The sequence below is a fragment of the Psittacula echo genome (assembly GCF_963264785.1).
Source record: "Psittacula echo genome assembly, chromosome: 6".
Taxonomy (NCBI): Eukaryota; Metazoa; Chordata; class Aves; order Psittaciformes; family Psittacidae; genus Psittacula; species Psittacula echo.
Window position 1 is genome coordinate 2693017 of NC_137743.1, and position 12166 is coordinate 2705182.

The 12166-nt window shown below is 41.3% G+C and overlaps 1 protein-coding gene across 1 annotated transcript; it reads left to right on the forward strand.

Annotated features, from left to right (window-relative positions):
* Positions 1 to 2138: 2138 nt before the first annotated feature.
* On the forward strand, positions 2139 to 11631 carry CLRN3 (clarin 3; the record flags this gene model as incomplete). Its single annotated transcript, XM_080621025.1, has 3 exons — positions 2139 to 2367; positions 8828 to 9007; positions 11357 to 11631. The coding sequence occupies 3 exons, from the start codon at positions 2139 to 2141 to the stop codon at positions 11629 to 11631; spliced, it is 684 nt and encodes a 227-aa protein (XP_080477151.1).
* Positions 11632 to 12166: the final 535 nt, after the last annotated feature.

The following is a 12166-nucleotide window of genomic DNA, read 5'->3' on the forward strand; positions in this document are numbered from 1 at the left end:
CAGCTCTTGGTCTGCTATTTAGTGGTTTAAAGGGTCTGGGTGCTCAGTTCATTTAAACTGGGTTCTCTCAACTCTGCCAAAGCAGGGCCATTAAGCAGCAGCTGAAAACTTATTCCGTCAAAGTTAGTACCAGGTAAAACATCTTAAATATATATATTTTTAAACATTTAATTCTTAAATCTATATATTTTAAAATGTATTTCATGGGGACAAGTAGCACAGCTGATGGCACAGGGCTGATTGATTGCAGGTTTTACTTCAGTTTATTAATTCATATCCATGGACTATAAATACTTGGACTGTGCTCTTTGTGTGCAACTAAACAGTGAATGGAACTACTGAATTAATAAACCCATAGAGGTGGATCAGTCTAATAATGCTTACACACATTGCTATGGTTAAAATTTAACTGAAGGACTGGACAGAAAATGAGAGACAGGTCTCTTGTTTCTTATTTCTTTAGAAGGGCTGAAAAGCTTCCCTTTGCTCTTCAGTGCTTAAATCATACTGACTGATTTCCACTGTGTTATATATGTTTATTACAGATATGAAGCATATAAATTATTTATGCATAAAATCTATAATTTTTTGAAGCAATGACATCAAAAGTATCTTCAAAGTCCAATTTAACCCAAAAAACCAAAAATACACAAAACCATACCATATAAAAGACCAGAAATAAATAGACTGATTTCAAATGTGTTTACTGCTTTAAAGTTTTGAATCAAGAAATCATCTACTAGAACACTTACAGTATGATAGCACTGCATTACAGAGCGGGCCAGGTTGGATGGGGCTTGGAGCAACCTGCTCCAGGAGAAGGTGTCCCTGCCCATGGCAGGGGGTTGGAACTGGATGAGCTTTAAGGTCCTTTCAACACAAACCATTCCAGGATTCTATGATTGTTTGTCATTTCATAATCATAAAACCTTAATCTCTCAATGTCTTCCCAGTGCAAACCAGGCAAGCTTCAGGAATACAGCTCAACAGGTTTATTTGGCAGCACAATTAAACCAGAGGGCTTTCTAAAGGTTAATTAAAAAACCTCTGGATGCAGAAGCATGGGTTCAATATAACATGGAAAAATGACATTCTGATTAATGGAAATAAAAACGTGTGGAATCTCTGTTACTTTATCCTGCTGATAGATTATTAATTTATGCTTCAGATTCCACGCACACTGAATGGGATTCTGAGTGCCTAATTTACCTAAATTCTTGTCATTTGGCTTCTACCTTAATAGCACGCAATGTATGTTCTGTCTGATATCCTGTTGTCACTGCCTTTTGTCTTTGTATAGGTCAGTTTGGGCGGAAAAAAAGAACATATTCTCTTCCTTCAGTCCAGAATAGATTTTCATCAGTATTGCTCCTTTTACATATCTACTGTTTCATTGAAATGAGTCCCTATTCAAGGCATTTTATTCCTCCCAATCGAAAAAAACAGGTCAAATAAAGTAACGAATTATTGGTAAAAATATGTGGAATTTAATGAAGAATTATAACTTTTTTAGAAAATAATCTATTGACAGTAAATAGCACCTCCTTGTCCCCCCAAAAAAGCCAAGAACAACATAGTGTTTTTACAATATAAAGAATGTAAGAGAGGCCATTAAAGAGACAGCTGTTAAGATGGGAATTTGAACAGAGAAGGAACATCTTATTACTCTTTCCCATAACACATCAGATACAGACATGATATAGATGTAGCAATGACAATTTCCAGCCTGTTTTCAAGAGAAAAAGTGAGAACAGGCCGGAAAATCCTTTCAGGGAGTAAAGAACCTTGCAGGAAGCAGGAAGGAGAGCTGGAACCCACCGAGGTCAGGCTCTAGTTGTGTCTCCAGATCCATGATCCAAAGCCATGGTTTGGCAGGACAGCCATAAATCCTCTGCCGACGATCCCTCCCGGCCTTTGCCAGGCTGGATGTGTTGTAACTATGGCAACACCTTTTCTCCAGACCAAAGTTCAATGATTTTACATTTTTATGACCACTGCTGTTCGATTAAAGTTTACCAGGGTAGCTCTGTGCCAGCACAAAGAGCAGAGCACTGATAGCAAGGAAGAGGAAGCAACCTCATGCTAAGGAGGACTAAAGCAAAGAAAATACCCTGATCCGGTGGGAAAGCTCTGCCAAAATGCCATCCAGGACAAAAACAGCCATGTTTGGCTTTGCTTTTTTTACCTGCCTTTGCTCCTTCGTGGTGATTTGCGTTGTGTTGGCGAGCCAGCACTGGATGAGTAGCAAGGTTCGCTTTTTGGGCACTAACTCCAGCACTACTGTAAGCCTCACCTATGGGCTTTTTAGTGGTACCTGTGCACAATCTGTCGATGCAGGACTTCAGCTTTCATCGAAGACTTTCAAAGGTGAGTGGTGGTGTGCCTGGAAATGGATGGTGGTTTCTTGCTCATGCAGGTGGCGGATGTAGGAACCACAGCTCTTTCTTGCGCTGATCTGTAGCTATCATGCTTTAAGTGAGAGCAAGACTAACTATATCTGATGGGCATTCAAGTGGTATAAAATAAGGCACCTAAAAACACAGAAATGCTGCTGGATTCTTGCCAATAGCAATTCTTCAGATTACCTGTGATCTTGAAACAAGGGAAAAAGACAAAATAAGAACTTCATGTAAAATTGACTTGAATTTTCAGAAGCTGTCAGTGAGGAAGAGAAAAGCAACACTCACCATGCTATTAAAGGATTACAAATGTACTTCACCTTCCGTTGCTTTTTAAGATTTCACTATGTTATATTGTTTGACTTGAAGCACTTTGCCACCTACTATCAAATTAGCATCATTTTTATAGAAGGTTCTGTGAGGCTGCTGAAGGGAAAAGAACATGTAAAACAGTAATTTACATAGATACAGTGCTCATGCATGTGCTGGGCCTACACGTTAACCACAATATTCCTTTAACCTCTTTCTTTAAGAGCATCTCATTCCAGTTTTAAGTGACATTATCAAACTTAACCATTTGGTTAGCATTTTCACAAGGTATGCTTGCTCCTGTCTCTTCCTCTTATGTTAGACTGTGAATTACAACAGAGCTTGTCATCTTTTATACGGCCTTTCTTCCCCCACTCAATGTGTGGTATTCAGTCCTTGCTACCATGACTGAGATGAGATTTGGAAACAGGGTTATTCGAACTTTTCAGCAACCATCCAGTAGATTCAAATGAAACTCTATCTTATGTTGATGGGCAACAGATCTTACTTTTTGTGCATCTTCCATTTGTGGCATTCATCCTCAATTTTAGTATTGTCATAGCAGAAAATGAATAAAAATGGTTAAATAATTAAGGAGGATGGAAGAATGGAGAGATAAGTGAAGAGATATATAGGAGTATTATATGGGAATAAAACAAAGTTAAAAATAACGGGAAGAGCAGAAAGGGTTTTACACCTATGAAGTTGCTCCATCCCTGGCAGTGTTCAAGGCCAGGTTGGACACAGGGGCTTGGAGCAAGCTGCTCCAGTGGAAGGTGTCCCTGCGCGTGGCAGGGGTTGGAGCTGGATGAGCTTTAAGGTCCCTTCCAACACAAACCAGGCTGGGATTCTGTGATGAACGTTAAGATGAGCATGAAAAATCTAGTATGAGAAGCAAAGCATATCAAAAAGTGAAACAGAAACAAGAAATTACTCGAACCAAGTACAAATCACAGACTCAGTACTGGTTTTACCCAGTTCAGCAAAGATTTACTTACCTCTATGCTCAAGTAGCCCTACTGATGTGAAGACAAACAGTCACAAAGCCCAAAGGCAGATAAGCCCGAAAGCTGTTGCAGGGATCAAGGATTTGCACTCATTTTATCTATCTTCCTGCCTGACCAAGTGCAAAGTAGTAACGCTGATGTGCACGTGTGGAAGTGCAAAAAGCCAGTCAGAAGAAGCCTAATGAAAATTTAGAAGAGAAGGTCAAACAATTTCAAAACATGAGATGTACTTTAAGAAATGTTCTTTTCTTGTAGGCTCTTGTAAGATGTCCCACCACAGAGAAGTCCCCAAGGTAGAGCACAGCAGACCTAAACCTCTGTGTGGTTCCTATCTTCAAGCTCTTTCCCAACTCAGTTTAGTGTAGAAAGTATATGTGTACAAACAGGAACCCACATTCCCACAGTAGCAAAGCTGTACCAGGCAAGCCAATTCCAACCATAACAGGTTATGTTGCTATGGAAAACCTGAACACAGCAGTGTTGGTAGCAAAACATACAGCATATATTAAGTTCATTACAGAACAAATGCAAAACCACAGGTCAAACCAGTTTATTTACTATCAGATCAGAATAATCAAAGTCATTTTTAGAAAGGTAAATATGCATTTATAAAAATAGTTTCTATAAGGTTATATCTCCCCATGCCAGTTGGCTGAAGCCACAGATCTTGCATAGAATCATAGAACAGTTAGGGTTGGAAAGGACCTTAAGATCATCCAGTTCCAACCCCCTGCCATGGGCAGGGACACCTCACACTAAACCATGGCACCCAAGGCTCTGTCCAACCTGGCCTTGAACACCGCCAGGGATGGAGCATTCACAACCTCCCTGGGCAACCCATTCCAGTGCCTCACCACCCTCACACTAAAGAATTTCTTCCTTAGGTCCAATCTAAATCTCCCCTGTTTCAGTTTGAACCCGTTACCCCTTGTCCTGTCACTACAGTCCCTGATGAAGAGTCCCTCCCCAGCATCCTTGTAGCATCATGTGGGCAGACTCATGTTGGTTTTAACGAGGCTCCTGTGAAACCAGGAGAGCTGATTGCAGGGCAAGAATGGAGTCTGGCAGGTATCTGTAGCATGTGTCTTGCCTTTGCCTGCACAGCTGCTGGTACAGCCCAAACCCAGGGCCTGAGAGCTACCATCAGGTAGATTTTAATTGCAATTAACAACAAGCAGTCACAGACCACTTGCATCAGGAAAGGATTTCAGTTTTATGTATGGTTTATGTGCATCTTATAGAATCATAGAATCACAGAATAGTTCGAGTTGGAAGGGACCTTAAAGCTCCTCCAGTTCCAACCCCTGCCACGGGCAGGGACACCTTCCACTAGAGCAGCTTGCTCCAAGCCCCTGTGTCCAACCTGGCCTTGAACACTGCCAGGGATGGAGCAGCCACAGCTTCTCTTGGCAATCCGAATCTTGGTGGTGATCGTGGTGGTTTTCCCCCTACTAGATTTAGGCTTTTGTGCTTATCATTTATAAAACATGATCTCAGTTCTCACATATCCGTTTAGGGATGAACAAAACAAGCGAGCTTCAGGAGTCACTGGTGGCTTTGAACAGCTGCTAAAACAAAGTCATGCTTTATGAATAATTTAAATATGACTTTGCCCACATCCCTCCCTAGTTGAGTTGGGCATATATCCAAGGTGAAATGAACTGATTTAACATTAATTCTTAGGCTTTATATGATGCATGATTGTCACATATTACGTATGATTCTGTACATTCTTGAAACAGGAAAAATACTTCACAGCACTGCGTACATACTAGTTTTAAACTCAAATAATCACATCCTCCTAAGACAGTAGAAGTCTTTCCTTTTATGATATCCTTAAGTAAATGGATTGCCTATGCTGTGGAGAAATGAAGTGCTGTGCTTTCTCTTCTCTAACATTTCAGACACCAATAAGAAGAGCTAAAAGCATCCTTTTAAATCACAGCACGATCTGTCACTCAGCAAATAAGCCTTGGCTTTGGGTCTGTGCTGTGCACCCTGAGGGTGTTGCTCAAATGGCTTTGTCATATTTGGGTGTGAGAATAGCAGAATGGGAATCATGAAAGTGTAAATAAAACATGATGGCTTAGGGATATAGATTACGTGTTAGCAATAGCCCTGGTTAGCTTTTATTTGTGGCCATACAAAATGAGATTATCAACATATAATCTTTACAAAGACCATAGCTTATTCTTTTGGAAACCACAACGTTAAAAGACATGTCTGAGTGTAAAAATGAAAGAAAAAGGAATAAGGCTTCCGCAAGTGTACAGTGCGTGAAATGCCTGCTCAGGGTAGACTCTAATAGACTGCCATGAATGATCCTAACAGAGCAATAAATCAAAGCAAATGCTTCGGAAGCTCTGGGGATGAGCAGAATGATCTGGCAGAAACTAAAGTTATTAAATAACCTAAGTCCTTAGAGTCCTCATTAGGTGTTTTAATGATTTATCTTGGAAAGGACCCACCTATGAACTTCATAGTCTGTAAAAGAGCATCAGCTTTGCTTGTTTACAAGTCAAACATGTAAAAATTGTGAGCAAGCTGCAGGAAGAGGCACACCCAGAGAGTCCTGTAACGTCAGGATTCATCCACGTGTTGGCAACCAGCGAGACCAACAGCACTCGAAGAAGCCCTTGAAATTTGCTATAGCAGAGAGGAATCTGTTCATGCTAACTTTAAAAATACCTGGAAACTGCTTGACAATTGCTGGGACTTCATTATTGTTGTCATTGGTTTCCAGATGTGCTGTGGGAGCTCCTGGGAAGTAGAAAGCTGAGCTGTGCTTTGGGGGGTTTTGTTTGGTTTTGGGAGTTTTGGCTTTGTTTTTAAATGAACAATTCATTGTGTATCATAAGTGATCGTAGACCTCATAAAATCTGCCAGAGCAGCACTGCTTAGAATACACTTTCAGGCTGGCAACTGGGCCTCAATCACAATCAGTTCAGTAAAAGTTTGCAAAAATCCATCCATCCATTCAAGAGTTAAAGATGAAATGACAATAAACAATAAGGAAGAATCAGAAAATTAAGGAGAGACCTTGGCAAAGGCAAAACCTTCTGCTTTCATTGTGGAATTAGGTTGGTTTATAGCAATGCAGAGGTTATCCAGCTCTGGGCTACTATGAATCCCATTCAGTAGATCAGCTGCTGTGCAATCCTTCAGTTTGCACAGACTGCTTTATTTAGGAAAAGATCTGCCTCTATGAAAACAGCATTTCTGTTAAGCCTTTACTCCTGCGATGTTGCAGGCGTGCTTACAGCCAGAGACTGACAGAATAACATCCCCTGAGCTGCGGATCACGGTCAGAGATAGACAAGCTCAATCAGGGGGAGCAGTAGGTACAGCCAGGCAATTGTGGAGATGTTCTGAGTGAACAGAATAAGTGAGGCTGCCAGGGGGAAATTACACAAACCTGTCTGATTCAGCTCTAGATTTATTTCTTGAGCTAGGCAGTGCCCAAGCAGTAAAGCTGCTTCAGTGTAAGTGCATGCTACAACGAGCATCGTTCTCTTTTCCATTTAATTGAGTGATGTCTCCTGAATGCCTGTTTTTCCTATTCTTCTAGGACAATTGCTTACATTTACAACTGATTTCCATAACACATCCCTACCTGCCATTTTCCTCAAACAGAAATCAACTTCTACCAGCAATATTACACAAATGAGAGAGAGGCTCTCCATTTATTTCCAATAGCTCCTTTTGTTATTATTTCCTTTTTATGGGGCTTTCACTATTTTTCCTGCTATGATTTCTCCAATTTATGCTCTAACTGAATACTTTGCAGTAATGGCTTTGTAATAAAAGCTACAGAGAAAGGAAGTTTTCCTATGGATGGCTGTCTATCACAACACCCATTTGAACAGAGCCTGAAAACGTTGTCATACTTGTTACTGGGCAAGGCAGCCACTGGCACGCTATAGCTGACTTTTCAAGCTTTAAATTAAAAGGAGAATAATATATTTCAAAGCAGCTGTACTGCAATTACAATTGGAGTATATTGCACTCACTTAGCAGCATCATATCAAATACCTACAAGGATTTAGGCAAAAACGATAAATTGATTACAGTCCTGGAGGGACTATGTGCCATATATATATATGTATATATCTCCACACATATATCTCCAGAAGCTACAGTACACAATAATCTATGTGTATTAACTGTAGTTAGCTAAAGGAGAGGTGCCAGGATGCTCAGCTCATGGACACGTGGCCTCACATAAGCCCAGGGCCACCAGTGCCTTGGGACCCACAGCACTCTGTGCACCCAGTCCTTACAGTGAAAACAAAGCAGGAGTTGCTCCTTGCTTTCAAAAGAATGAAGCAGATACTGCCTCCATCTATTCTTTTCTGCAGGACATGGAAAGAGACAGATCTAGTCAGGATAGGAACGCCAGCTCCACCATGCCTCATCTGTCCATAAACCACAGAATCCTGTTATGGTTTGGGCTGAAAGGGACCTTAAAGCTCACCCAGTTCCAAACCCCTGCCATGGACAGGAACACCTTCCACTAGAGCAGGTTGCTCCAAGCTGCATCCAACCTGGCCTTGACCATGCTTAGTTATGTTTGTCCTGCAAATTCAGGCTAAAGGCTTTACTGGACTTTTAGAAGCTGTTCCCCTTGTCAGGTTTATTCCCTATGAGGGGACTGCTGCTATATTAAAAGGAAATAATCTACAATTGGAGCCACGTTTTAGAAAGGCATCTGTACAAGTTACCAGGCATCTCAGGAACTATGGGCAGAGGAATATCTGTTTTTCTGATTTGATTTAAGCATAAGATTTCTATCTGGCCATGTCAAGAGGAAAGATTTACAGAAGTATTACAGAAAAGAAGTTTCCTACCCAACTGATGCTCAGAAAGTTTGTGTGCCTGCAGGATGTTCAGCCATGTGCTTATTCCACCCTAATGTACCTTCATCCCGTTATGGATATGGGTTCAAATGCTATGTCAGAGCCTACCCTTCCTTCTACATCCCGATCGCTACAGATCAGCCAAATCACTATTATTAGCTTTTAATTACAGCCATGTCAGTAAGCCATCAGTTCTTCTGAACCCACCAGACTGTGCTGGAAGGCAGATTATCAATGCTAATCCATTGTATTTCAGTTGCAGCTAACCTGAGCAACACCAATGCAAAAAGCATGATCACAGCTATTATTGTGATCCTGGTCCTCAGTTTACTGAGTTCCCTCCTGAGCTCTGGATTTACCTGCACTAACACTGTCAGTAATCCCTACCAGACCTTTCTGGGACCTATTGGAGTCTATACCTGGAATTCCTTATGTGGTGAGTAACGCGTCCCATGCTGACCACTTTCTGCCCACAGTATCGATGAATATTGAACTGTCATCAGTTCCAAGATTATGAAGTATGTATATGTGTGAAAAGAAACACTTGGAAAAGTATTCTGTTTGAGTGGGTTTGGTTTTTAACTGCCTCTGCTGGGATACCTGGAAACTATCTTTTAAGTACCAGTGAAACAGTATTATTTACTTCAAGTGACACCTTCCATCAGTAGGAATCAGGGTTCACCAGCAGCAAAAATGAAATGAATGAAAAAGCCCCAACAGGTACAGCGTCGTTTAATGCATGATGCACACTGAGAAGGATAAGATGACATAATGGCATAATGAAACTGCAAAAGAAAAGTATGCACTAGATGTGATTACACTGCAGTCTGTAACCTCTTTAAGACTTTACGTCATTATTTTATGGTATTACCTGCATATTAAATTAAGCCTCTAAAGTCTAATCCATAGGGTGGACTTTAGCTTCATTTCTGACACGTGTTGAGTCAAATACATCCGCAGCAGCATTAACACAAGGCTGTGGTAGTTAGGAGGACTGAGTCATGGTAAAACTTATTTCCTTCTCTAAAATAACACTTTCACAGAAGAAAATCAGCTTTAACACTCCATAAGCAGAGAAAACGAAAGGTAGAGACAGAGTTATTGGAGATGTGAACCCTGTCAAACAGGTCCCTGAACGTGTACCAATGAGGGTGTAACCCCTCATTCTCCCAACGCGCCTTCCTACCCTCTTCACCTTGCTATGGTAGTGACTCCAGCTCTCACACTCAATTTGTCTCAAGCGGATTTTGTGTTCCTCTTATAATAGGTTCACACTTGGAAAACTTTCTTTGGAGACAACATCTGATTACAGGGTACTTCACTATGAATATTCTGTCCTTCAAAAGCTAGTCAGGTCTGAAGATGCTTCACTGGTGGAGCTGGAGCTGGTTCTCCTTTGAGCAGCATCCTGTGCTTTGGCCACACTCTGTGAGCTGCCTTTGCCAAAACCACACCTTGGTGACAGGGAATCATGCAAATAAATGTAGTCTTAATGACAGCAAGTGCAAGTGGGGGCGCGAAACCCAACTCTTTCTCTCCAACCATGGCTAACACGGCATTCAAAGATAGATGCTGAAACAGCTGTGGATGCCTTGAAACACAGTGGAAAAGGTGTGGAAAAGCCTAAGTTTAACAATCATTCAACTTTTGACACAAGCAGATGAGTAAGTCGCTCGTTTCCCAAGCCCAGCACCCATTGCACAGCCTGAATCTGCAAGCTTTGACCTGAAATGAAAGGACCATGAGCATGCCAAAGTAAATATTAGTGAGAAAGTAAACCCCCAAACGTGTCGACTGAAGACTGTGGCTACTTTTTGCTGCCCTGTAAGTGCTATGAACTGGAAGCCTATTTTGCCCTGGGCACGTCTCTATAAGAATTCATGCATCATTTGATGTGTGAGTGTATCTTGAAGGTTCCTAATTCTCCTGCCAGATGCCATGAAAGTCCAGTGTCCTCCTGAATAAAAACCCTGAACCTGTTTCAGCATGAACATGTATAGGAGGGTGAACCTAGAGGGGAAGGAATACACATCTTCTCACCAATGGTCAGAGATTATGCCTGCACTATGAAAGTAGAAATGTAAAAGCATTACTTAGCTACACACCAAAGTAACCAAGCTTCTATCATCATCATATATTTCTATGACCAAACAAGATATTCAGAAGGCTATAGGAAGTAGATCCAGAACATAGAATCCCAGATGGTTTTGTGTTAGAAAGGACCTTAAAGCTCATCCAGTTTCAACCCCCTGCCATGGGCAGGGACACCTTCCACTAGAGCAGTTGCATCTCATTTTGGCTCATCACAGTGTCATTGAATAATTTGGGTTGGAAAGAACACAAGGTCTTTAAGTTTAAGCTCTTGAGCAAAGCTGGGCCATCCCTGGATGCAGACCAGATTGCTCAGGGTTTATCCAGTTGCGATAATACGCACTCCATGAATTTGGGCTTGTATCAAATAGGCATTCTGGAAATCACCCAAAGGGTGAATACATTGTACTCTTTAGCACTAAATTCAGTGTGAAACAATTATATTGAATGGCCTTATCTAAGAATAGTCAGTAAGAATCCATTCACTTTAGCAGAAATTATAGTTGCCAATGTGAAAACACCCGGTAGATACTATTATGTGGGACAAAAGTTCTTTAAATGCCCTCCTATTTTACTAATGGAAAACTCTTTGTCCTACTCCAGGTGTTCTAACCAATTCAAGTAGACTGTTTACAAGTAGATACATAAGTATTACTACAGCTTCACCTCTAACATTTGTACTTATGTTTTCTAGGAATCTTCACACTTATAGCCATGATACTTTTCCCTGTGAGCATAGAAGAAAACAGCCTGTCTGTCAAATTGGCCCAAGGATGCTTTGGTTTTCTGCAGACACATGTGGGATCGGAACACACATATGGATATTCATACTGGATCATGCTGCCCATCATTTTTCTGAACATTGCTTCTATCATCATCATATACTTCTATGACCATGCGAGATATTCTAAGAAAAAAAAACAGGAAAGACCCATTGAGAATGCACCAAAAGATGTCATTCTGTTTTAGGAATACCACTGCAAAGAGCGTGTCATGGAAAATGACTATTTAACACGGACAATTGTGACTGATCATTTCCATCCAAGTTGAATTGTGTGTATACTTCAATTATCAAAACAGCTTATTGTGTCTTCAATGCAATTTGATTTTATCCTTACGTTGGGTATTAGTGTCATATTAATATGTTTCCATTGGTAAACATGCTGCCTACACACCTCTGAGTAGATATGGCCCAGAGGGCACAATACTAGCGCTGCCCCATAGAAATGGACCTCACGCACCTTATGGCTCTGCTCTTTCCCAGGTGGATTGCTGGAAGGGCTTCTCCTGTCCGTACCACTGCTACCACCTTCCCAAGAGGACTGCTGCCTTCTTGCCCATGCAGTGCAGAAGGGTGGGTTCCCACTTCTGCATTCTGGATCTTTCTGGACCAGATCAGTGGTGCCTGACCTAGCTCTCTGCAGGGATGCTCCAACATCACCACGCCATGAATGTGCTTCTGATTTGCCCTTGGGGTTTGAATGGGAAGGACAGAGACGTTGTT